Here is a 27,657-nt window from a genome sequence, read left to right on the forward strand (position 1 = left end):
CTGGCCACTCAGTGTATTTGGCTCATTACCCTTTGAGTTTGACATGTTTGTCATAGAGTATCTGGACTGAGTGTCTGCTCTCCTATGAGCCACAAAGAACCAACAAGAAGAGGAATGGAGGGAGTTTCACTCCTGAAGAGGGAAAGAAATGGATTCCTCTGATAATAAAGACAGAAAGTTGCCAGCAGCAGAACTACATGTTGTTAGTGTAAGTCATTATACACTAAATACTAACAGCGGCCCGTACAACGAGTTCTGCTTCTGGAGCAAGTGCCTGGGCTCAAGTCCCCACTCACCTTTCCCTGCTGTGTGACCTTGGACAAGCTACTTAACCCCACATGGCCTCAGTTTCCTCATCTGCAGAATGGGGACAACACTAGCGCCGACCTTCACGGCGCCTTTGGGAGGGCTGAGTGCAATGTGTGAAGGGCTGGTCACCCGGCATGACCGACAGCGGGCCCCACAGATATCAGCAGGGCCGCTGCGGGCCAGCTCACCCCCGGAGCCCCTGCTGTGCAGCTCCACGCATGCTCAGAACTGAAAGGCACGGGTTTCCACGTCCCCTTGGCGTTTGCATGTTGAGGCTCCGCCCTTGGCTGGGCATGGAGCCCCGTACCCCCGGGACCAGCAGCCCTGCAGACACGGCCGGCCGCCGGAACGCGCAGGCTGAACCAGCCTCTGGCACAGATTAGGCCGTCAATCTGCAGCGGCAATTAAGGCTATTCCCAGAGTGGGGCTGCAGAGAGCGGGGCCACAGCGGCTTCTCTGCTCGGCGTCTCTTAAGTGTCCGAGGGGCAATTAGATACCAGCAGAAGCCCCTGGAGGTGCGGGAACAAGTGGAAAACACCATTTGACAGAGGACTAATTTTCCCAACTGACAGATGATTATTCTAATTACTCGGGGGGATTTTCTTCCCTCTGCAAATTGCTACCACATTCCGCGGCCAGGGCAGCCGCCTCACTCACCTGAGGCGATGACGGTGCCCGCCCAGAGCGCGTTCTCGATGCTCAGGCTCTCGCTGACCGAAGGGTCGCTGTCCTCCTGCGAGAAGCCAGACAGACACACACTGATCAGCAAGGCGCTTTGTATGGGGGTTTTGTTCATCCTCACCCGAGGATATTTCTTTGCATTGATTTTAAGAGAGTGAAACAGAGGGGGGGAGAGGGGAGAGGAAGAGGGGAGAGGGGAGAGGGGAGAGGGGAGAGGAAGAGGAGGAGAGGGGAGAGGGGAGAGGGGAAGGAAAGGGGAAGGAGGGGAGAGGGGAAAGGAGGGGAAAGGGGAAAGGGGAGAGGGAGAGGAGGAGAGAGGAGGGGAGAGGAGAGGGGAGATAGGGGAGAGGGGAGAGAAAAATATCTTATGAGAGAAACATGTTGATTGGCTGTCTCTAGCATGTGTCCCGACAGGGGGTGGGGATCAAAACTGCAACCCAGGTACATGGCCTTAACCGTGAAACGGACCCACAACCCTTCCAGTGCAGGCCAATGCTCTAACCACTGAGAAACACCAGCCAGGGCGATGGAACAAGGTTTTGAAAAAAAAAACCCACAAGACTGGTACAGAAGGATGACCCCTGGTGAGAAGCCCACAGCTCAGCCAGGGGAGAGGGACCACGCTCATCGACCATCCGTGGGGCGCCCACCCCCAGGGGAGCACCTGGAAAGGCTGCCTCCCGATTCGAGGACAAGCTGCTGAGCGCTGACAATCAAACAAGGCCGCCTCCTGGCTCACAGAAAGACAACACGAACAGTTCATTTGGGTTCTATAACCCTCCTGTCTGTCCCACGTTCCTAAAGCAACTTGAATCCAAATTTAATTTCTATTCCGAAGAGTTGAGAAGTGGCTTAAAAAGCACAGCTGGCCTAAACCGGTTTGGCTCAGTGGATAGAGCGTCGGCCTGCAGACTTAAAGGTCCCGGGTTCAATTTCGGTCAAGGGCATGGTTGCGGGCACATCCCCAGTGGGAGTGTGCAAGAGGCAGCTGATCGATGATTCTCTTTCATTGATGCTTCTATCCTTCTATCCCTCTCTCTTCCTCTCTGTTAAAAAATCAATAAAATATATTTTTTTAAGAAAACAAAAAACTTTTAAGTATCACTGCTCTGGCCGGTTTGGCCTAGTGGATAGAGCATCAGCCCTCTGACTGAAGCATTCCGGGTTCAAATCCAGTCAAAGGCACATCCTCGGTTGCAGGCTTGATGCCCAGCCCCAGTCAGGGTGCCTACGGTGGTGGTGGGGGTGAGGGAACATATGCAACCAACCGATGTGTCTCTCTCACATCGATGTTTCTATCTCTCCGTCCCTCCCCCTCTCTTCCACTCTCTGTAAAAATCAATAGGAAATATCCTTGGGGAGGAGTAACCAAATATATACAAACAACAATGTCCTGGCCAAGTGGCTCAGGCCGGTGGAGCGTCACCCCGCACACACACCACAAGGTGGCGCAGGTTCAATCCCCAGTCTGGGTGCCCATGGGAGGCAGCCAACCGATGTTTCTCTCTCACCCTGAGATCTGTCTCTACCTATCTCTCTCTAAAGTTAAAAAAAATAAACAAACGTATCTTTGGGTGAGGATTAAAAAAAAGTACACCAATGGCAGGCAGGGCTTGTCTAAACAATAGAGGATGCAGGCCCATCCGAGGGAGACAGAGTACTGCTGAGACATCAGCGTTAGCATGAATTAGAACAACGCGTGGCTACGTTGGCAGGTAACCCAGCTGTTCAGAGGCTGCAGAACCTGCAGTTGTGTGGCCTCTACTGAGAGACAAAGTGTCAGGGGTCAGGCAGTGCCTCCCTAAGGGAATACCCCCCCAGCCCAACCCCCTCCCCCTCCCCCTTCCACTCTATCCCCTCCCCTTCCACTCTATCCCCCTCCCCCTTCCAAACTATCCCCCTCCCCTTCCACTCTATCCCCCTCCCCCTTCCAAACTATCCCCCTCCCCCTTCCACTCTATCCCCCTCCCCCTTCCTCTCTATCCCCCTCCCCCTTCCTCTCTATCCCCCTCCCCCCGCACAGAGATACTCCCTGACGAAGACCCCGGACTGTGTCCGCAGGCTTCCTCCGCGAACACACCCTGAGACGGGAGTCGGGGCGGGCGGAGCTACGCACCCTGGTAAACGTCCCCACGAAGTTGTGGATGTCGATGCTTGGCTCTTCCGCGTAGATATACGATCGGATCTGAAGAAGGTCCTGCGGGACAGGGCGACAGGCGGAGTTAGGACAAAGCCGGCTGTGATGGGAGAGGGCTCAGGGGGCAGCCGCTGTTCCTAAGGCCAGCAGGCCTACAGGACGGGCAGGTGGGGAAAGGTGCATTCAGGTGTCTTCACGGCTCCCGGCTCTCGACTCGCTCTCAAGGAGAGCCTTCGATCGTTCTGAGGTCAGAAGCCTTTCTTGGCAGAGACTTTACCGGAAGTAGAACACGCCGCCCAGGGAAAGCCCGAGCCCGCACTGGACCAGCCCCTCTCAGGGGGGCCATGGCGCTGCCTACCGAGTCCCAGGCTCCTGACCAATTAAGAGACTCGCTGCTTTAGAATTCCTGCTTTAAGAAGCAGTAATAGCAGCAGCAGCGTCTCACTTGAGATCGGCAACGCACAACCACACGTGCAAGGGCACTCTTATTGCTGCGCTAACGCCATGAAGACACAGAGCTTCCTCCCTCCTCAGGGGGCCGGAAAGGCCTGGCACCACCAGTGTGACCGCCGGCCCAGGAGCAGCTGGCGTGCTCTGCTTAACCCTCTCAGACCACGCAGGGGCCACATGCTGGGCTCCGGGCATTTGAATTACATTCTGTGGTTCCGTAACCTAGTCCACGGGCCACTTCATCCGTGTGACTTGTGTTTAGACTTACACTTTGGCTCCCTTCTCCCTCCCTTCCTCCCTCCCCCACAGATCGTGGTGTGATACCGGGAACTATAGGGGCCTGGGGGGTGGGGGGGCGGGAGGAAGGAGGGGGCGGCTGTGAGCGCCTGTCGGTTCCAGCTGCTCAGACCACACCCTCTTAGAGAGAGTCCGGGTGCCATTCCACGCTGTCCTGAACGCGGTTCCACACGGGGCATACACTGCTCCATGCTCTGTGTTACGTCATTCCATGCACTGTCCTACATGCTGTTCCATGCACTGGGAATTCAGCGGTGCATGTCCCGGCCAGAGCCCTGCTCTCAAAGACACAGCCTTGACGTGAGAGGACTGGGAATGCCAGGAGAGGGTGGCCAGAGAACACCTCTTCGGGACACGGTGTACAAGGATATGGTGGAGGGGCCCAGCCAGCAGACTGGGTCTGGCTGCTCCCAGGGGAAGACACGCCTGGCGGAGAGGCCGGTGCTGCCTCAGTGCGGGGAGAGGGCCTCCGCAGAGAGAGTGTACGATGACACAGGGTGTGAGGGTGCCAGGAGGCCTGTGGGGTGGGTTCTCAGAGCTGAGGAGCTGAGGAGTTCTGAGCAGAGGAAGGACATGCTCTGGCCTGCCTTTCCTGTGACACGAGGTCCCGGGCAAGATTTCTTAAGATGCTGAGCTTCCCTCGGAGAGCTTGTCCCGCACGCGGGGTCTGTGTTTCGTGTGGCCACAGGGCGTGGAGCCAGCCGGCACTCAGGGCTCCCAGGACCCCAACAGGCCCGCCAGCCCCCTCCATCTCTGACACCCATGCCTGGCCCAGAGGGCACCCGGTTTGCGAGCCCTGTGGGACGGTGGCCGTTTGTGCCTCCGCGGGGAGGGCTACTCACGGCGGCCGTGGGGAGCCGCTGCGTGCAGGCCACCGGGAGCCGCAGCTTCCAGTCCGTCTCCCCGTCCAGCTGGTCCGTCCGCAGGAAGCAAGACCCTGCGGGAGGAAGTCAGGGCCTTCTGTTCACCAGCAGCTCAGGAAGCCGTGGCGTGGCAGCTCTGGGCAGCCCCTGCCCCGGTCCTTGTAACAGCAGCCCACACGTGGCCAGCCGCCCAACGGGAAAGAAAACACCCGATTTCCCACTTCCTCCTCACGCGCCAGGGTCAGGAGGATCTGGGTTCAAATCCTCCCTCCCCCACTCCCTGGCAGCGGAGCCTGGGCTGGCCTCTCCGCCGTGCTAACCCTCCGTGCGTCCTCTCCACCACATGGGGAGGCACACACACCGCCCAGGCCTGCTGTTGGGACTCCGCGGTGCCAGAAGCCCCGGCACGGAGGCGGCCTGAGACCACCAGCATCCGGGTCTGCTCTGGGCACGGGGTACAAGCACCTTCTCAGGAGCCGGACCTCCTGGGTTCAAGCCCGGCTCCAACCCTCACTAGCTGCAGGTCCTGTCTGAGCCTGTTTCCTGGAGTGTGAGGATGGAGAGGAACAGCACAGACCTCAGACGGGAAAGCGAACGCCGGTCCGAGCACAGCGGGGAGCGCTGGGCAGGGCGGCGGCAGTCACCGCCTCACACCCCGTGTGGGCGCGCTGGTGGGTCTGACACGCGCGTCCACGCCCCAGGCTGGCCATGCAGCTCACCGACGGGGCGGGCACGGCACTCACCGGTGCTGCCCTGAAGGCTTCTGGGAAGTTCTTATCTTTGGGGGGGGGGGGATGGGGGTTTAGAAAGGGAGAGCCCTACAGGGAACCTACTCCCCAGCACTCCGTTTCCACGGACCAGGCCTCGGGACCGATTTGAGGACAAAGCCTCGGTTTTGCAAAGAAGGCTGCTTTCATCTGTGCCTCCCACCCCCCTCTCCGCACGGCTTCATGTATGATTAGTGTAAGATTTCATCCCTGCGTTTATTCCATTTGTAATGAAATAGGCTGCCGTAACCTCAGAGGAATATCAATGCGGATCTCCCGGGGGTTCAAAAATCTCCGATTGTGCCCGATAGGCGGGAGAAAAACAGCCTTGTTTCCTCGGAGCAGCTTAAGTATCAAAAATAAAGAGAGAGGAGACGTGAGCCGACGGACGGACGGACGGACGGACGGGGTGGGCAGGCAGTGGCGAGAGGGGCCTGTAAAGGCGGGAGCGGTGCCCGAGCCCTCTGGGCTGGGACAAGCAGCAAACTGATGGGCAAGGCGGCCCTGGCCCCACCACTCAGGACTCGGGGCCCAACCCACCTCTCTCCCCAGTGCCCTCCTGCCCCCTCATCACACACCTCCCAGTATCTTCTCGGAAGAGGGGAAATTTCCGTTTGTCAGACACTCTCCCGCCTCCTGCCCACTCCTGGAGCTGAGCCTCACAAAGCCCAGGAAGGGAAAGCAGCGCGTGCAAGCATGCCTACATCCGTGTGCGTGTATGTGCACGCACGCGTGCGTGTGCATGATTGTGTGTATGTGTGTGCGTGTGCATGTGTGTGACTTCACCAGCTGGGACTCAGCAGGGGTCCAACCAACTGTATCTTTGTGGATCACAACCCATGGACCTGCAAGCACGGAAAACCTCTTTTTAGGGCTGCTCTGTGAGAAGGGCTGTTTGGATTTGCCCCTGTGGCTCCAAAATGATCGTCTCCTTCAGCCACACTGTCGAAGGATTGTTTTGCCAAATCGCCACTGAAAGGTTAATGGTTATTTTCAGAATTGGTCCCAGATGTTTACCGTTCTTTTCTGATGTCCTCAGGAAGATCATGTCAGCAGGCACCCGCTGGTTCTGTGACGGAAAGAAGGGCCGTTACCAAGGACCGTCCCGGGTGCGTTTCCGCCCCGCCCCCCCCCCCCCAGTGGGGAGGGAGCCATCAGAACCCCCCTCCCTGGCGTCTTTTCAGGGTCTGCATCTGTCCAAGACAGACGGGTGGGTTTATTTTGTTCTGAATCTGCACACTCTCGCACGCTGCTGTTCTGTTTCTAATCTGCTGCTGAAATCCTATCTCAGAAAGAGAGCTTCTGGTTTCCTAGCAAACCGGACCATTCCCTCCCGAAATCCGGGCCAGGGACCCGGCCTCACGCCCGCCGCCCTCGCTGGCTCTGGTCCAGGCTGTCCGAGGAAAGGAAAGATTCGCAAAGATTCGCGCTCCTGCTCTCGCTCTCTGCTTCTGCCTATTCCCCAGCTGGAGGTCTGGCCCAGGGCACTTTACTAAGGAAGTCAAGTCACAGGAGGGAACAAAGGCCATTCTCCAAAGCGAGTGCGAGGCGGACAGCAGCCTCCTTTAGCTGTGGACAGAGAGGCTGTGCAGAGCCCAGGGGTGTGGCTCCTCCTCCGGCAGCCGCCCAGAAGGGTTCCCCTTTCCCGCAAATCAGCTCTGAGTTCGGGGTTTAATCCTTTGAAAAGAGCGCAGTTCACTCCCTACAGAACCCAGTGCAGACACACTCCTTTCCTAACCAAACGTTACCCCGAGACTCTCCAGAGCCACCCTCAAAACCCAGGACCTTCCACATGGCACAGTAAAGAGAGATGCGAGTATCCGCTGAAGTCAGGTGCCAATCAGCAGTGCTATTTTTAAAAATGTATTTTTTGCCTTTTTACTGTTCTCCTAGTAACCTCTGCTCCCCATAAAATTATTGAAAAGCATGATGTTTAAGTAAAAAAACGCAAGCTACGTCCTGGCCAATGTGGCTCAGTTGGTTGGGCAATGTCCCGTGAACCAAAAAGTTACAGGTTCGATTCCCGGTCAGGCCACATGACTGGTTTGTGGGCTTAATCCCCAGTAGGGGGCTTGCAGGAAGCAGTCAATCCATGATTTTCTCTCTCTCTTTCCCTATTCCTTTCTCTCTAAAAATCAATAAAATATATAGACATTTATTAAATTATTTTAAATGCAAGCTAAAATTGCTCAAAAGGCAAATGACAAACACATTTATGTAGTTAACAGACTTCTTAGAAAGTCTTCATGGTAAATAAAAAAAATAAGATGATAAAATAAAAGAACATCAAACAGGAAATCAAAACAGGATTTCTAGCTAACCCACACATCTGAACGTGAAAAAATGTTCATAGGAAAAAGAGACAGTTCTCGCCGGCAGAGCTGCTGAATGGAACTGCAGACAGCATGCATCCGGTCAGACCACAGACTGCACGCCAGCATCGTGATGTGCGAGCAGGGACTTCCCTTTTACACACAGCCGAGACCCCTTACCTTTTCCACGATGATAAGGTCTCCCACCTGGATGTTGGCACTCTTCACCTTCACGGTCCCTGCAAAGAAACAGGCCCAAGGCTCAACGGTCTGAACTCATTCAAGTTCCACGTCTTCATAGAGGGCCCAGCAGCCTTCGGAGCCAGTGCAGACGGCAGAAGGATGACCCCGCATCGCCTGCTGCCCCTCTGAGAAAGGTGCACGGGCGCAGAAATGGCTCCAGAAACCACCCCCGCCCCCCAGCGCCCTGGGAAGTGCCCACGCCCCGCAGCGCGATCTTCTGTCTTAACAGTGCCTCAGAAACCTCCCTAAGTCCGCACCTTAAGAAACTCATTCAGCTCCAAAAGAAAACCCACAGATATTACAAAAGAGAGAGAAAAGGGCAAAAGGCAGCTCTCAATTTTCAAAAAGAAAGAAGCTAACCCAAAAGGACTAATTTTTTTTTTTTTTTTAATTTGCAACTGCTAGATAGTTTGGTTTATATGATTATGATCAGATTACTTTTGCTGGATGTTTATCTGAACAAAACTGGAACAGCTAACATTGAACGCTGGTTCTGGTCTGCCCTGGCCGGGTGGCTCAGCAGGCTGGAGCCTCATCCCCTACACCAAAAGGTTTCGGGTTCGATCCCCAGTCCAGGTGAGTATGGGAGACAACCAATCGATACTTCTCTCTCCATGGATGCTTCTCTCTCCCTCCCTTCTTCACTCTCTAAAAATCAATCTTTAAAAAAAAAATTTATTTTTTAGATTAAACTAAAAAATAAAATAAAATAAAATAAATGTTAAATGCTAATTCTGTGCTAACCACGGAACAGATATTGGCATGTGGGTGGCTTCATTTACCCCTCGGGGTGGCCACCAGGAGAAGGCATGATTATCTCGTCTTCACATGAGGACAAAGGCTCAGAGACGCCCTTAGTCCCACAGGTTTTCACATCCACATCTGACTCCGGAGGAAGGAATAAGACACAGTGAGTTCTTATTTTCAACTCTAAAAACGCCCATCGAGTGCTGCACCTCGGAATTCAGGGACCCCATGTCCTAAAACCTCAGGCAGGAGTGCCTCAGGCAGGAGTCAGCGGGGAGTGCCACACAGGGCCAGACAGTAAACAGTGTGGCGTGTCCTGGCCATTAGACAATGTTTGCAATTCTCCCAACCACGGTCTCCCTGCCAAAGGCTTTGTTCTGTATTCCATATTATAAAATGCAAAAACCATCCTCAGCTCCCAGGCCATACAAAAAAAAACCTCTATATAATAAAAGCCTAATGTGCTAAGTGTCCGGTTGTCCAGTCATCCATTCAACCAATCAAAGCATAATATGCTAATGATATGCTAAGGCCACTCAACTGCTCACTATGACATGCACTGACCACCAGGGGGCAGATGCTCCAACTGGTAGGTTAGCTTGCTGCTGAGGTCTGGACAATTGGGACTGAGTGAGATGGGCAGTTCCTCCCTAACCCCGCTGGTGCATCAGTTGGGTCCCTTGGCTTGACCTGCGCCCTCCTGCAATCTGAGGCCCCTCAGCAGATGTAGGAGAGCCTGTTTTGGCCAGATGGTGGAATGACCAACCGCTATGATGCGCACTGACCACCAGGGGGCAGACGCTCAATGCAGCAGCTGTCCCCTGGTGGTCAGTGTGCTCCCACAGAGGAAGCACAGTGGTAGTGGGAGCCTCTCTCACCTCCGCAGTAGCACTAAGGATGTCCAACTGCTGAGGACATCCCCCGAGGGCTCCCGGACTTCAAGAGGATGCAGACCAGACTGACACCCTCCCCCCCAGCCAAGTGCATGAATTTCATGCAGCAGGCCTCGAGTAATAAAATAAACTGGGCTGACTTTGCCCACCAGCTGTAGTTCGCTAACCCATGTGCTAGTGAGAAAGGCTGCTGGTGCAAAATAGTGTGTGAAATAATGGGAGTGAGTCAGCGAGCTGAGGGGCCAGGAAGGAGGGCAAGTCCCCCTTTGAAGAAGGATCTAGAACATGCTCAGCACACAGAAGGCACCGACTCCAAGCAACATTCCAGCACCGTGCCCTGGTCGCCTGCTGTATGCCAGGCACAGTCTGAGGGCTGGGACCCAGGGAGCTCACCTTCATGTGGAGGCGAGAGTAAATAATGAGTGAAGGGGGTGGGGGGACGGCGAGGTGTGGACAAATGCTCCACAGGAGTGGCGAGGCCAGAATTCACCAGACGAAGGAAGCAGGCACAGAGGTGGGAGAGCTCATGAGTGGGACACACGTGTGCTCCTTTAGCAAGTACAAAAACATGGCCCGAAGGCAGGGAACAGAGACGAAGGTGGAACTGGCCTGCCAGGGCCTGTGTCCAGCGCCTCATCGTGACGACGGGTCCAATTCTCGCATGAGGGAGCAGCACCATGAAATCTTTGTTACTGGCATCTTGTAATAAGCCCATTGAACTCCCAAGAGAGGAAAGAAATAGTAATACTGACTCCTGCCTTCATTCAACACCAGTGAGGATTCCTAGCTTTTGTTCCTTCAGCATTGGAAATAAAGACACTAACGGGAATAATCGGAGTGCACAACTCTAGATTTTTACCATTTTTCACAGTATTTCACATAACTTAACCCCAGTGTCTTTTTAGTAAGTCAGCACCATGGAGATATTTTAAAGCATTCCAATTACTTCTACTGAAACAGCTATAGTAGGTTCCACTGGGTTAGGTTTTCGCTAATTTTTATATTTAATTAAATTCTGTCATAGTAAGTAGAACTGGCACTAATAGAACTGTCCACAAGCACTAACGACTTCTAGAAAGCACGTCGCAGCTGGTGACGGGCTCACCAACCTTAGTTCCTCTCCAGGAATGAGTATCTCACCCCACGAGGTGAGCATCTGATAGAGTCCCATTGTCATAAAGCACGGTGCCAACAGTCCGTCCAGTGACCTGAGCCCTGACGTGCCGGAGACCTACGAGGCTCAAGCATTCGTCTTGTCTTGGGCTTTGGTAAATATGCTGACAGTGAATAAAGAACGGGCACTGATCCAAACAGTAGATCATTAGAAATGGGCCGATAGAGTCCAATGCGCAGCCTTCTCTTCCAGCCCGAACAGGTCTCCTCCAACCACTAGGGGGCGACAGGACAAGCACACACAGATGACGTGCAGCTCCTTCTGGGGAGATTGGGGCATGCATTCCTGGCAGGAAGATCGTAAATTCAGCCGGCCCTCTGCACATTTTCCTTGGAGCTGGCCCCAACTTTCCCAAACGTAAATTGACACGTTGTCTTTGGTTTTATTACTCAAATGAATGCTGGTGGCCTGGCCCAAACCATCACGCTGGTATTGTGGTCTTCGAGGCCTGGATACAACCTTCTGTCCATATCTAAAGAGTATGTTTATTCCTATTAAATAATAATGGCATGTGTGTGCGTGTGCATGTGTGTGTTAGCAGGAGACAGGGTAAAATCGGAAGGATTTGACTGAAAGGGGTGACAGCAATTCCTCCTGGGCACGTGGGGTTTATCTTTCTGTCTGGCGCACGCTTCTTTAATTCCTCACATTGGTTTTTAAAATGGGCACAAGGCGCTTTTCTAAGAAAAAGTAAATTAAATTCGCTCAAACGTCTAAGTGACCGGGCTCAGATTTCTTTTTATTTTTAACCTTTACTGTTGAAAGCATTACAGATGTCCCTTTTTCCCCACTGACCCCCTGCCAGACTTTTTCCTTCTTACAGGCGTTCTGATTTATGACGGGTTAATGTGAACTCTGCTGCTCCCTGTCCATCTGCTCTGCCTCAACAAAAACCCTTTAATCCGCCGCGCTGCAGGCAGCCTGTGCTACCCCAGCGGCTGACCCGCACACGGCACTGCTACCGGGGGACGGGCTCTCCTACCGGGGGACGGGCACTCCTAGCGGGGGACGGGCTCTCCTACCGGGGGACGGGCGCCCATACCGGGGGACGGGCGCTCCTACTGGGGGACGGGCTCTCCTACCGGGGGACGGGCGCCCATACCGGGGGACGGGCGCCCCTAGCGGGGGACGGGCGCCCATACCGGGGGACGAGCGCCGCTACCGGGGGGGACAGGCTCTCCTACCGGGGGGACGGGCACTGCTACTGGGGACGGGCAGCCCATGGCCCGCTCCCTCTCAGGAGAACCAGGGGACATAGTGGGCACAGGAGCCATGGGGGGCCACACCATCAAGAGAGGTCACTTGTGCTTCCTCACCCATTAGCATGCTGGTATTTTGGGGTGGGGAAGGGGTAAACCTCAACTTTGCTGCCTCAACAAAGGGAGACACTCAGCCCTCCCTCTCTGCTGAGCTCACATGCGTTCCTGACCATAAACGGGACTTCCTAACCCTTCGCTGTCACATTCGGCGACTGGAAAATGGGCAGTTCAGGCCTGCATAGGGGCCGGTGTTTAGCATGTGTCTGAGTTAGAAAAAGCGCACAAATGAAACCGAGAGAAGGAAAAGGAGAAGACTCAGCAGGACGAGGAGGAGGGAAGCAAGCACTGGAACAGTGTTCCAACATCTATGGTTTCCCAGTGCAGCCCAGTGAAATGCCTCCGCCCGGGGCTCGGAGCGGAGGGACAGGCCAGGGGAGGGGGGACAAGGGAGGGCGGAGGCCCCAAGTTCGGAGAAGAGCCGAGCACCCAGAGATAGGGCCTAACTCAGGACGGAAAACTCTTCAGTGGTGGGAAGGACCCAGAACACGATTCCCAATCTTTTTTTTTTTTTTTTTAAATATATTTTATTTATTTTTTACAGAGAGGAAGGGAGGGAAATAGAGAGCCAGAAACGTCGATGAGAGAGAAACATCAACCAGCCGCCTCCTGCACATCCCCTACCTGGGGATGTGCCCGCAGCCAATGTACATGCCCTTGACCGGAATCGAACCCGGGACCTTTCAGTCCGCAAACCAACGCTCTACCACTGAGCCAAACCGGTTTCGGCTTGATTCCCAATCTTAATGTAACCACCGTCCTGCGTTTCCTGCCATCGTTCCCACAGAAACTACCGTGTTTCCCTGAAAATAAAAGAACCTCCAAAAATAAGACCTACTTACAGGTTTCCTTTTGAGTGAAATATTAGACATCCCCCCGAAAATAAGGCCCCCCCTAGGCTCTGTCTCAGAATGAAAATTAATTTACCATAAACTGGTCGCTAGAGCCACCCCGACTGGCGTCTAGCAACCAGTGATGTTACTCGGAGTCCTGACATCACTGCTGTGTGGAGGCGGAGCGGAGGTCGGAGGTCGGAGGTCGGAGTGAGCGGTGAGCGCGGGGCGGGAGAGAAGAGGAGACTTTCACAGATGCGTGTAGAAGATCAGGAGGATTAGAAAGGAGTGGAAGGTGGTGAGTGCTGGTCTGTCTCTGGTGACACTACCTGATGCTCGCAGCCGCCCTCATGATGACTGAAGGTTCCCAGTCAGTGGTAGACCCTGCTCCAGCCCAGATCCAGGCCCCAGCAAGCCCAGTGACAGTCCCCAGGCAGGCCCCAGGGGGTAAATGTCTGATAAAGGGGTAAGGGGGATGTCTGGTGAAGGTGTTCAGTGGCACAGGGGTGGGGTAGGGGGAATCACTTAAAATGACATAGGAGGATCAGAGGGGGCAATCAAAATGACACAGGAGGATCAAAAGGGGTTACTAAAATGATAATCCCCCCTCTGATTCTCCTGTGCCATTTTGATTCCCCCCTCTGATCCCCCCTGTGTCATTTTAAGTGATTCCCCCTCCCCCCACCTTGATACCTCAATACCTTTTTTTACCCCTAGAAATGAGCACAAAAAGAAAAAGCTACTCCGTGGAGTACAAGAAAGGAATCGTGGAAGACTCTTGGGGCCAAAATCTTACTGCTTTCTGCAAAGAGAAGATGTTGAGTATCCGATTGGTCTGAAAATGGCGAGCAGAGTATGGTAACCTCATTGAACAAGTGGACAAGGGAAATGCTAAAAAGCACAAGTGTGGATCAGGTCGGCAACCATTATTTTCCAAGCTGGAAGACCTGATCTGTGAATGGGTTGTTGACAGGAGAGCAGAGGCTTTGGTTGTGAATAGGGCTCAGATTCAAGAATTTGCCCTTGCAATGGCACCACAGTTTGACATAGCCCCCGAAGACTTCAAAGCATCACAACACTGGCTGGATAATTTCCTTCAGTGAAGTGAACTGTCTTTAAGAAGATCTACAACATTGTTTAGGTTGGAAGATACTCAAGTTATTAAGCGAGCACTTGCATTCAAGTCCTTTATTGATGATGCTAACTTCTCTAAATACAATCTTTCCAACATGATTGCTATGGATGAAACTGCAGTGTTTATGGACCAATCATCTCAAACAGCAATTGAACAGCAGGGTGCCTCCTTAGTGTACATTCCCTCCACTCCTTACGAAAGTGCACGTGTTTCCTGTATTTTGGCAATTCGTCTGGATGGCACTAAAATCCCACCTTTAATCATTTCTAAGGGCAAGAAGGAAAAGATTGAGTGTGTTTTGGGCGTTTTTATTCTTGAAACTGAAAAACCCTGGGCCACACAAGCAGTTATAAGGAAATGGGACGATTTAATGCTGCCGCTTGTTATGCGAGGGAGCCAAAGAGGTCTGCTAGTCTGGGATGCAGCCAGCACTCACCAAGCTAAAGACATGAAGACATTTCTTCACAAAAGAAAAATAGATCAGATAATGATTCCTGCAGGAATGACGGCCTATCTCCAGACTCCTGATATTGCAATAAAGAAGCCATTCAAAGACAATTTGAGCATGGAAATTAATGACTACATTGAAAATAGAATGGAGAGAAATCAGCGTGGAAACTTTGTGAAACCTAAACTGCAAGAAGTTGTGACTTGGGTGAAGAATTCATGGGAGAAAATCACTGACAGTTGCATTGCAAATGGACTGCGAGCAGGCTGCCTTGACAAGAGAAGTACTATTTAAAGACAGTGCTATTGCTAAACATGAGAGATTTGGTCCACTGATTCTGAAAGAAATGGAGTCACAAGAAATTCACCAGGAAATTCAGGAATTGGATTGTTATGATGGTGTTCCAGAAGATGATGACAACTCTTAATAACCTTTTCTTCCCCAATTCCTAATCACTTCTGAACGAGGGCTCCCACGGCTTCATCTGCACTGGGCCCCAAGGATCATGCAGCTGGTGCTGAAGAGACATGGAAACACCCAGAACTTCCCCTTTGACAAGTGCACAGGGAAACCTGCCTGGGTCCGAGAGCAGCAGCCCAAGGACCCTGACTCCCCCCTCAGAGCTCTCTCCCCGAGCAGACTCTCCATCACCCACCTCTGTCTGGCCCCTGGGCACTGGGTATTGTATTTTTTTATTTTTTATGTACTTTATTGAGTTTTACAGAGAGGAAGGGAGAGGAATAGAGTTAGAAACACCAATACGCTGCCTTCTGCACACCTTCCACAGGGGACGTGCCCTCAACCAAGGTACATGCCCTTGACCGGAATCGAACCTGGGACCTTTCTTTTCTTTTCTTTTTTCTTTTTAAATATATTTTATTGATTTTTTACAGAGAGGAAGGGAGAGAGATAGAGAGCTAGAAACATCGATGAGAGAGAAACATCGACCAGCTGCCTCTTGCACACGCCCTACCGGGGATGCGCCCGCAACCAAGGCACATGCCCTTGACCGGAATCGAACCTGGGACCTTTCAGTCCCCAGGCCGACGCTCTATCCACTGAGCCAACCCGGTTTAAATGCATCGGCAGGAGCTGGCTGGGGGATTTTCACAAAGGTTAAGTGGAGCATGCTCCCCCAGCTGCATGGGCCATCGTTAAATGCTTTCTATAAAGCAGATGTAATCTTTTCAGCTTTCGCCACTCGGCCCACGCCGCCTCTGCGCTGGGGTTTGCCACAGGGAGCGAACTTCCAGTTGCTGCCGCTGTTTATTTCTGTAGCCACGGGCCCCAAGCCTTTCCTAAGCAAGCCCATCGGGCCCAAACAAGGCTTTTCACGGATGACGGCCTCGGAATAAGAGCAGTTTGTCTACACTGGGGGCAGAGACCAGATGTTTCCCGGGACTGGAAACAAGCAAATGACAATTCGCTCAAAATGCAGAACAGGCTGAGGGGCGGGGGATTTTTTTAAAATAAATTCTGGGCACTAGTATGTGTGGGCCTTTTTTTTTTTCCCCCCGAGTCCCCCAGCTCCTAGCACACTCCATTTCTCCCTGCCCACCGGGGCACAGGCTGCTTCTGTACATCTCCAACCGCGACCCCCCGGGCGCAGACCCTGGCTAATGTTCCACTCTTCGGCTCACACGCTAATCCGCCGGTGACAGTGACGAGCTGTAAATTCCGAGGCTTTGTGCACACTTCCTGGGGCAGACGCTGAAACGCCTCTGCAGACCCGGCAGAGCGCACACGAGGGCTTACAGGTGGGGTTTTCAGATTCTCACCCCACCGTCCACGCTCCCACAGCCCAAGGAAAGGCAGGCAAAGGGTTAAACGGCGTTATTGGAAATCCCAGGGCCACTTCCCGGGGCTTTTGTTTAAAACAGTGGGAACTTGAAAAAACTGAAGAAAGGCTGGAGTTTCTAGTGACAAGTTTATACCCGACGGAGGCTTTTAAAATAAATATATAAATGGTTCTCGCTGCTTCTGGTGTCCAATAATGATGAAATAGACCAACACTCAGGCCGGGGGGGTTGGGGGGGGGGTTACCCTCTGGGAAAGATAACAGTGTAATTTGCATGTGATTTTTAAAAAATTAAACAATAGATCAGTTCACCCATATTTGTAATAAAGTGAAGTGGAGTATTCTGGAGGAAGAAAAGAAGAAGCAAGAGCCAGAGAATGAGAGCGGCGAGATCTGTTCTGAATGAGACTCAGAAAAGCAGATGCTCTGAATCCTAACCAGGAGAGCTCAGGAGGAGTTCTCTGCTTATTACCCAACTGTATCTGCAGTCCTCAGGAAAGGACTTTGGTTGCAATGCTATAAAGAAGACCACCACCGTGGCTTTCTTCCCTAAAAAACGTAGGAAGCATATCTTAGTGCTCTCGCATGTTTATGTGAACAGAGATTATACTTTGAAAACGTAAGTGGTACTTCTGTTTAGGAACACAGAGTTTCGTTAGATAACTAGCAGCTAAACTACTCCCCATTAATAATAATCGCATCTTCCCGATCCGACCTTCGGATGAACTCCAGCAAAACAGAATTCCCCAAAAGAAACCCAGGTACGATCTTGGACCTCAGCAGTTCGTTGCATTAACTGCAATCCTAAGTAATGGTTCGATGTGGATTTTGAACTGAAATGGAAAAAAAAAGATATCACTCTCAAATTGAGATGAGATCTTTGAGGTTATTCTGTACTGCTATTCAGGAAGAACTGGGGGAGGGGAGAGATTTTTTTTTTTTTTTCACACCACATCTGTACTGAAAAGCTCAAGACAAAGCAGCTCGCTGCCTTCTGCCTTTTGGGCAGACCTTTGGTTTATGACTTATGGTTCCCGGGGAGCCCAGATGTCCTCAGCAGGAAAGACACGCCAGCGATTGTGTTAATTGTACTCTGTTTGCAGTTTCTTTCAAGGCTAATTATCTGCTCACTTCCTTTAGCCCCTGATCACAGGTCAGTCTGGGAAAACATTCCCGGTATGAAGACCTGGAATTCATCCTGTGAAAATGCAAATCCCACTGCCCCGCCTCCTGTGATAACCTAGGCCAGGGACCCCTCTCCAGAATTAAACTTTTGGTTTGGAGAAGATAAGCACAATGAGAAATGACTCCCTGACTCATTCTTTCTTTCTGACCCAACCCACATCTTCCGAGTGACCTGGTGTTGCTGAGTCTGTTCCAACTTCAAGATCCTCTCCTCATGGCCTTTGGGATTTCCAGGGTCGCTGAATGGTGTGACTCGGGGGAGACAGCGCCATAATGAGAGCCGTAAAACTCATAAAAGTCTAGGAATCTCTCTTAAGTCTCTGATCCGATGGAAATGTGGGCTTCAAGTAGGAGGAAAGAGGAGGCTTTCCTTTATCTGAAAGCTTTATCCTGGTGTGGCTTTCAACAGCCTTCCCACCATGGAAGGAGAAAGCTGGGTTGAGACGTTTCTTTGGACTGAGAAATGGGCCCTGGCCAGGTGGCTCAGTTGTTTAAAACATCATCCCGATACGCCAAGGTTTGGGGCTCCATCCCCAGTCAGGGCACATACAAGAATCGACCATCAGCCCTAGCCGGTTTGGCTCGGTGGAGAGAGTGTCAGCCTGCGGACTGAAAGGTCCCGGGTTCTATTCTAGTCAAGGGCACCTGCCGGGTTGTGAGCTCGGTCCCCAGTGGGGGGCGTGCAGGAGGCAGCCGATCAACGATTCTCTCTCATCATTGATGTTTCTCTCTCTCTATCCCTCTCCCTTCCTCTCTGAAACCAATAAAAATATATTAAAAAAAAAAAAAAAAAGAATCAACCAACAAATGCACAAATAAATGAAACAACAAACTGATGTCTGTCCCTCAAATAAATTTTTACAAACGTAAATGTGTTTTAAAATGCCTCACATCTGAGAAGTCCTTCTGCAGCATTTGGTTTACGGAGGAATCCCGGTGATCATTGAGACAGTCTACGGCAAAGTGCCAAGCGAGCTCCTGGAACACGGTAGGTGCCTGGACTTACAGACTGAGGGCTGACGTTCAGACAGGCCGGGGTTCCAGTCACTGGTTAGCTGCGCCACCAGACAGGGTGCTTTCCCTCTCTGCACCCAGTTCCTGGAAAGGCTCCCTCCACGGGGTCATTTAGAAATGACAGGCCTGCCCTCCTTTCCTCCTGCTTTCCCATGTGGACAGCATTTTTCCAACAGCCTCCCTGCCTCCTTCCCCCCTGCAGCATGCCTTGTACAGAGTCCTGGATCACAGAGTCAGCTTTCCACTTGCCCAGAGTCTCAGGCCTCACTGGCCTACGTGGTCTTTTCTTCTGCTCTCCCGGAGGGGGAGGCTCGGCGACGGCAGCCGCAGTGGGAAGAGCAAGATGGAGCCAGGACCGAGGGCTCTGTGCACCGCCCACCCAGCAATCATGCGGGGGCCCTTGGGGAACTCTGACCAGGACAACGTTGTGGGCATGTGATCCCAGGACCGATTGTAAAGGCTCCTTACTTGGCTCAGTAATCTACTGTCACCCATTTTGAAAATCTTGATTTTTGAACAAGGCCCTCATCAAATGCTCATTTTTTAACGTAGCCAGTCCTGCTCTCTTCCATCCTGTGTGACTCGGGGTGAAGGGTATCTCTTTTGGAAGACATCATCAACTCATCTCTGGTGGGCTCCCACAACCTCCCATCACCCTTGGCTAATACCTCCATTGATTCATCCACCAGCACTTAACCACCAGCACTGCCTTTCTTGAGGACACATTCAATCACAGGTACAGTTCTTCCCGTGTAGGAGTTACATTTAACCAACTCGCAGGCAGCAGGTACTACCATCACCTCCAGTTACTGACAGGGTAGGGCATCTGCCCCTACACCAGGGAGGAGGTGGACGCCGAGTTCTGAAACCAGTGTAAGCTCAGAACCAGGAGTGCAGTGGTCAAGAGAAGGGACCTTCCTCATTAGGGCCCCACACTCATGCCCATAAAGTATAATTATTAGTTAGATATTTTTTATCTTTATGGTTGAGGGTATTACTAACGTCTCTCCTTTTTTGCCTCCTTGCCCCCCCCCCCCACCATCTGGTACCCACCCAGCCCCAGGCCTTCACCACCCTACTGTCTGGTTTCATGGGCAATGCATATAAGCATAAGTTCTTCTTAGTTAGCTTCTTAAAATTCGTGCACGGGAGGGTTCCTAGGCCTGGTAGTGATAAGGGACGCTCAGGGCCTTCTGACTGCCAGCCGGGGCCTTCCTTCGCTCAGCGCCACCCCCTGGTGGTCAGCATACATCATAGCAAGCGATAAAACTCCCAGTCTCCCCCAGTCAAACTCTCGTGGGGACACTTTGCATATTAGCCATATACAGTCTGGAAAAAAATAAAGTGTTGGAAGCAGCTATTAAAAAAAAAGTAACTTCCACCCTTGCTGTTTTTTGCTCAGTGGATAAAGTGAAGGGTCTACAGAGTGAAGGGTCCCGGGTTCGATTCTGGTCAAGGGCACATGCCCGGGTTGCTGGCTTAATCCCCAGTGTGGGGCATGCAGAAGGCAGCCAATCAATGATTCTCTCTCATCGTTGATGTTTCTATCTCTCTCCCCCGCTCCCTTTCTCTCTAAAATCAATTAAAAAAAAATGTTTCCTCTGATGGAGAACTCATTATTATTTACCGGGGCTTTTAGTTCAGCTGTTCAAAATAGAATTCATTTTCCTCCAAGTTTTAAAGTTTTACAGTCTGATTAACATAATGCCTCTAAAACTCTGGCAACATCCTGACTTAAGAGTCTGTGCCACTGAAATTCTTAAATTATATTAATTCCTGCCAAAATGCACGCTGTGAGTCTAATTTTGAGACACCAGGCAAACACAAGCTGAGGGACAAGCTGGAAGTAACTGGCCTGTCCTTTTCAAAAACGCCAACACTACATCTACACAATGGAATACTATGCTGCCATAAAAAAGAAGGAATTCTCATCATTTGCAGCAACCTGGATAGAACTAGAGAACACCATGCTGAGTGAAATAAGCCAGTCAATGAAAGAGAAATACCACATGACCTCACTCATTTATGGATATTAAAGTACATTATAAACTGTTGAACCAAAAGACAGATATAGAGACAGTAAAGCAACAAGCAGACTGTCAAATTACAGCCGGGAGGGTAGGGAGATCTGGGGGAGATAAGAGATCAACCGAAGCCGAAACCGGTTTAGCTCAGTGGTAGAGCATCGGTCTGCGGACTGAAAGGTCCCGGGTTCGATTCCGATCAGGGGCATGTACGTTGGTTGCGGGCACATCCCCAGTAAGGGGTGTGCAAGAGGCAGCTGGTCGATGTTTCTCTGTCATCGACGTTTCTGGTTCTCTATCTCTCTCCCTTCCTCTCTGTAAAAACATCAATAAAATATATTTTTTTAAAAAAAGAAAAAAAAAGAGATCAACCGAAGAACTTGTATACATGCATATAAGTACAACCAATGGACACAAAACTCTGGAGAGGGAGGGTATATATGGGGGAGGGGGGAGGGCAATGTTAAAATATGTACACAGATAATAATAAAAAATATTTTTAAAATAAATAAATTAATTAATTAATTTTAAAAAACCGCCAATGCCACAGGGCTACGCCAGGGTGGAGGGGTGATGGAGAGAGCGGAGGCCACTAAACGCAACTGGCAACCCGCATCGGTTCCGGAACCAAGAGAAAAAACGCTGCAGCCCTGGCCGGGCAGCTCAGCTGGTTAGTGTCACCCCAATACGCCAAGGTTACCGGTTTGATCCCCAGTCAGGGTACATACAGGAATCAACCCATGAGTATTTAAACAACAAATCGGTGTCTCTATCTCCCTCTCCCCCTTCCTCTCTAAAATCATTTTTTTTTTCAATGCTACAAAAGGACATTTCAGGGACAGTACTGCCTCGATGTTAAATTTCCTGACGTGGCTTGCGGTACTGTGTTATGGAAGAGAAGGGTCCTCTTAGGAATTACACAGCGAATTGTTTAGGAGCAAAAGGCATGGCAGCCTCACCTTGGATCTCTAGCGGCTGAGTGGGAACACGCTGATAACGGGGAACCGGGTGGCAGGCGTGCAGGAGTCCTCTGCGGGAGGTCTGCAGCTCTTTGCCAGTCAGAAACTATTACCCCCCAAAACGTTAACTCAGTCCCAGCACTGTGCTCTCAGCCAGGAAATGATGCTGAGGGCAGGAAAACCTCGTGGCCTACCATCCACGAGGACTCGATTCTGGTTTCTAAGCGTTTGGGAACTCCAGAAGGAGTGCTGAAAAGTCCCTTTTAACATGTCGTGGGATCAAAAAAGGAGAACAGTCCTGCATGCACATACGTGTCCCCCTGTGTTTGAGCTCGCGTTTGAACGTCGTTGAGATCTTGGTGAAATGTCTCACTGGGGAAAATATTCGACAGCGCGGGAAGGTCAGAAAAGGCTCCTTTCTCTTCCTCTCTCTGCAGCCTTCTGTTTGGGCTTCTCTCCCCGGCCCTTCCCCCAACGCAGATCAAATAACTAAACTCACCTCCATCACGCCGGCTGACAGTTCTCCCGGGGCCCTTTTCAAAACAAGCTGCGAGCGAGGGGCGAGGGCCGGGTTAATATTCAGAGCTGGGCTCCGGCGGCCGCTCTGGTTGCATTAGCATGACAATGGGAGCCCCGGGCCCCAAAAGGAGGCCCACAAAGGAGGACATGTTTTTACCTCCGGAGCCATCTGCCAATTCTCTTTAGGGCCTCGGCGAGGACAGAGGGGTGCGGGCAGCAGCTGAGAGGGGGCCTGCAGGGGAGGGCATGAAAACCACGCGGGGGGAAGCAATTGCAATGTGAAAAGAACCGAAGGGCGGGCGGGGACAGATGAGAGGAATGGAAGCCTCCCAAAGCCGCTCCTCTAAGCAGACCCAGCGGCCCTCCCCGCCCTCCCGCCCGGCTTTGTTGGTTGCCAAGCACTGCACATGTCATCGTCAGAGTATGTTACTGAGGGAGGGTCTCATACACACACACCGCACAGAAAGCCCTCCCAGAGGGGTCTTCTGATTACCCGCATGGAACCCCCAAGCCACCAGCCTCTGCGAGGATTATACCTACCGGGTGTCCATTCTTTAGTTTGCAAAATGCCCTACACGCAGCGGTTCAGCGATAACAAAACACACATTTCTATCCCCGCTCTGAAGGCCCCCTTCTCCCGGAGACGTGCAAATGTTTAAGACCACCAACTAGGAAACTCTATTCAGTGCCCTAAAACGAAAACACGTCCATGCCCTCAAGGGATTTTTGTCGAAATCTCAATTTGGGGGTGGGGGTGGGGAGGGGAAGAGGAGGCCAGAATATATTCCGCTGACATTTTTCCCAAAAGGGGGAAATTCTGCTGAAAACTCGGGAACAGGGATGGCCAGCTTCTCCGGAAGACTGGAGCGCTGAACAGCAACTCCTCACACCAGGCTCCGGGACCCGCTCCCCCTGCACCTGGCTTGTCGCTTTCAGAATCCCCCCTTTCTGCCAGCGAGGCACAGCTCCGGCTCCCTCCGGCCTCTGCTAAACCATGATGAATCCTGAATGGGACCAGTCATCTTAGGTAAGGTGACCAGTCCCGATTTCTAACAATTTGCTCAGCGTCCCACGGCGTTTTAAAAAAAAGTCCCGATTTTTGGAAAGAATTTTTAACAATTTGTCCCGCGTCCCACGGGTACAAATTGTTGAAAATCGGGACGGTCCCGCCAAAAGCGGGACGTCAGGTCACCTTAATCTTAGGGCCCTGCAGACAGTCACTTCCTCTCCTTTCGGAACACAGCCTCACGGGTTATCTACTGGGAGTGGGAGTGGGAAACAGAAGTCAGCCTCGGCCAGTAGCTCTGTGGGGTTTGGGATAGGTTTTAAATCCCACCACCTGGCATGCTCCTGTCTTGCCTGGGGTTAACGCCTAAAGGCTAGCTCCCGTTCTCTTTGGCTCAGACTATGGGCTCTTCCCCCTTCAATTCTGAGGACAGAGAAGATGCCAGCAAAGAGGTCTTCGCAGAGGCAGAATTCACGGAACTCTGGTGCCTCTTAAGAAAACTGATGTGCTGAAACCGGTTTGGCTCAGTGAATAAAGCGTCGGCCTGAGGACTGAAAGTCAAGGCATGTGCCTTGGTTGCGGGCACATCCCCAGTAGGGGGTGCGCAAGAGGCAGTTTATCGATGATTCTCATCGATGTTTCTAACTCTCTACCCCTCTCTCTTCTTCTCTGTAAAAAAAATCAATAATATATATATATATATATATATATATATATATATATATTTTTTTTTTTTATTTTTTTTTTTTTTAAGAAAACTGATGTGGCTCATCTTGTAAGTGCACAAACATCCAACATGAAAGTATACAAATAAATAGATGATTAGACACCATTAGTGTTGTAGTGTTGAAAGCATATCTTTTAAAGCGGTGCCCCTTTGGGGTGCCAAGTTCCCGGCCCCCCTCTGCAGCCAGACCCCGCAGGGTAAGGCACTCGCGGCAGAGGCTGCAAATGCACAGAATTCAGTTCCAGCGAGCCCCCAGGACCGGCTCTGAGAGCCTGGCCAGCTGGGGAGGCAGCCACACTCCCCGAGCCCCGGGGGACAGGCTGGCCTCCCGGTGCCAGCAGCGGAGGGCTGTCCTGCCACGCGGCGCCCACACCCCGCCAGCCCCAGGCCTTGAACTCTGCTCCGGACTGTCAGCGGCCTGTGATTGAGCTGCAGCCCTGCGGCCCTGCAGCCCAGGCGGCGGCAGGAGGTGGCCCCCGCGGAGCCCCGCTGACCTCTCAGTGTGAGCCGGCTGTAGACCTGCGAGTTGACTTCCTTGTCCCGCAGGTAGCATCGGATTTCCTCCACCGCCTCCCGGATGATGGTGACGGCCAGCACGAAGCCCTGCGGAGAGAGGGACAGAGTGAGCCCGGCCGGAACCCCCTTCCTCTCCTGGGGCCGGGACGGGAAAGGCCGGAGGGCAGCAGGGCAGGACCTGCCGAGGGTCCCTAAGGCACTGCCCAGCAAATCCGCTCACCCGCTTCCCCGAGGGTCTCCTCCACACACACACACTCACACACACTCACACACACACACACACACACTCACACACACTCACACACACACACACACACACACACTCACTCACACACACTCACACACACACACTCACACACACACGCTGAGGAACACTCGTCGACACGCCTGCACAAGCACAGCCCTGTTCGCCACCTCCCCAGGGTTCTCAGAGTAAACGATGTGGAAACACACACACACACACACACACACACACTCACACACACACGCTGAGGAACACTCGTCGACACGCCTGCACAAGCACAGCCCTGTTCGCCACCTCCCCAGGGTTCTCAGAGTAAACGATGTGGAAACACACACACACACACACACACACACACACACACACTCACACACACACACACACACACACACTCACACACACTCACACACACACGCTGAGGAACACTCGTCGACACGCCTGCACAAGCACAGCCCTGTTCGCCACCTCCCCAGAGTTCTCAGAGTAAACGATGTGGAAACACACACACACACACACACACACACACACTCACACACACACACACACACACACACTCACACACACACACACACACTCACACACACTCACACACACTCACACACACACACACACACTCACACACACACACACACTCACACATACTCACACACACACACACACACACTCACACACACACACTCACACACACTCACACACACTCACACACACACACACACTCACACACACACACACACACTCACACACACTCACACACACTCACACACACACACACACACACTCACACACACACACACACGCTGAGGAACACTCGTCGACATGCCTGCACAAGCACAGCCCTGTTCGCCACCTCCCCAGGGTTCTCAGAGTAAACGATGTGGAAACACACACACACACACACACACACACACACACACCCCGTCCATGCAGACAATGGCTGAAGGAGGCCACACTGCCATGTGCTTAGCGCATTCCACCCTCACACAAACCTCTGGACAGCTCCACCGTACGGGATCGCTGTGCTGCAGATAGGAAACTAGGCACTAAGAGGTTGGTTAATCAAGCTCCTAGGAATTGTATATACTAGTGGCCCAGTGCACAAAATTCACTCAGGGTGGTAGGGTCCCCCAGCCTGGCCTGTGCCCTGTCACAGCGCAGGAGCCTCGCAATTTGTCGCCCTAAAGAGGTAGGCCTCACCCACCCATCTGGGGCTCCTCGATGGATTGCCCCAAAGAAGTAGGCTGAAGCCACGGGTCCCGCCTCCATGTCACCAGGAGCTGTAGGACCCGCAGGCCTCACCGCACGGAGCTGAGGGATCCCCCCAGGCCTCACCGCACGGAGGCCTCCGCCAGGCCCTGCCCCAGGCCGGGCCACCTGAGGCCTCCGGACCCCTGGTGGAGCCGCGGGCAGGCCTCCACTGGGCCCCAGGCCTCCTGGTGCTGGATTGTCAGGATGTAATGTCCCCACACTGCAAGTCCCCGCCCACCTGTGCCGGCCGCGCACCTAGCCTCCTGCTGATATCGGCTGTTACAATGAGGATGTCCCCGCCACTTGCATATTAGATATATAAGCAGGAATTTTGAACACAGAAAATCTGGCTTGAGATCTTAACAGCCACCTTCTTCTGCATCTAGAGAAACTCTGGCGGGCGGAGCCGAGGAGATGGACCACCAGCAGGAGTTAAAAGGAATGAGATACCTCTGCTTGCACGGACGGGGCCAATGGAGAAATCAACCTTCCAGAACATAAAATGGAACACCGTTCACAGAAGTAACCAAGACTCCACACACTGGTTAAGACTCTGCCCTGGCCGGTGTGTCGCAGTTGGTTGAGCGTCATCCTGTGCACTGAAACGTTGCTGGTTCAATTCCTGGTCAGGGCACATACCCAGGCTGAAAGTTCAGCAGAGGTACGTATGGGAGGCAACCGATTGATGTTTCTCTCCCCGCCACCCGCCCCCTCTCTCTAAAAAAATCAATAAAAACTTTTTTTTTTTTTTTTAAAGAAAGACTTTCTACCGAAACCGGTTTGGCTCAGTGGATAGAACATCAGCCTGCGGACTGAAAAGTCCCAGGTTCGATTCCGGTCAAGGGCATGTACCTTGGTTGCGGGCACATCCCCATTAGGGGGTGTGCAAGAAGCAGCTGATCGACGATTCTCTCTCATCGATGTTTCTAACTCTCTATCCCTCTCTCTTCCTCTCTGTAAAAAATCAATAAAACATTTTTTTTTTAAAAGAAGAAAAAAAAAAGAAAGACTTTCCCATTTCCTTAACTTCTGTTTAGATTCCTCTGCTGAGAGGGACAGGGAAGGAGTGGGATGGACTGCAGGATGTAATGTCCTCCACTTTTATAAAGAAACATTATGAAGCATTAACATTTAAAACTGATCTTCCTGAACAACGCACCCCAACTCATAAACTCAGGAAGGCTGTCCCCTGTGCTGTCCACAGCATGAACCAACCTCTATCCAGTTTTTCCTCTTATATCCACGAAGGCAAGAACCTTCATCCATTTTTATTTTTATTTTAAAGATAATTTCTTTAATGTACTGATTTTTTTAGAGAGGCAGAGAGAAAAGAGCGGGGCAGAGACAAGGATTGCTGTTCCGCTTATTTATGCACTCACTGGCTGCTTCTGGTACGTGCCCTGGCCCAGGATCAAACCCCAAACCTTGGAGAACCAGGACGACTCTCTACCAATTGGCTACCCGCCCAGAGCCGCATTCATTTTTCTTACAAGAGGCCCTCATCATCCCTCCTTTTATTTTTTTAATATATTTTTATTGATTTTTCACAGAGAGGAAGAGAGAGGGATAGAGAGTTAGAAACGTCGATGAGAGAGAATCATCGACCAGCTGCATCTTGCACAACCCCTACTGGGGATGTGCCCGCAACCAAGGTACATTCCCTTGACCGGAATCGAACCCGGGACCTTTCAGTCCGCAGACCGACGCTCTCCACATGTGTCAAACACAAGGCCCGCGGGCCAAATCCGTCCCTCCAGGCCTTGCAATGTGGCCCGCACCGCGCTGTCATCACTGCACTCCGCTGCGTTTCCATCACAA

At 52.1% G+C, this 27,657-nt stretch overlaps 1 protein-coding gene across 4 annotated transcripts in view; it reads right to left on the minus strand.

Moving 5' to 3' along the window:
* The window catches only part of ATP9A (ATPase phospholipid transporting 9A (putative)), a 126,869-nt gene that overhangs the window by 65,124 nt on the left and 34,088 nt on the right, over positions 1-27,657 (minus strand). For all 4 annotated transcript variants that reach the window (XM_036418457.2, XM_045574921.1, XM_036418461.2 and 1 more), the window contains exons 4-9: positions 24,332-24,440; positions 7,997-8,055; positions 6,522-6,573; positions 4,717-4,811; positions 3,107-3,187; positions 967-1,042 (exon numbers count right to left, since the gene is read on the minus strand). In XM_036418457.2, coding sequence (XP_036274350.1) covers positions 967-1,042; positions 3,107-3,187; positions 4,717-4,811; positions 6,522-6,573; positions 7,997-8,055; positions 24,332-24,440 — 472 coding nt within the window. The remainder of the gene's footprint in view (positions 1-966; positions 1,043-3,106; positions 3,188-4,716; positions 4,812-6,521; positions 6,574-7,996; positions 8,056-24,331; positions 24,441-27,657) is intronic.

The sequence above is a fragment of the Pipistrellus kuhlii genome, unplaced genomic scaffold (genome assembly GCF_014108245.1).
Source record: "Pipistrellus kuhlii isolate mPipKuh1 unplaced genomic scaffold, mPipKuh1.p scaffold_m20_p_6, whole genome shotgun sequence".
Classification (NCBI taxonomy): domain Eukaryota; kingdom Metazoa; phylum Chordata; class Mammalia; order Chiroptera; family Vespertilionidae; genus Pipistrellus; species Pipistrellus kuhlii.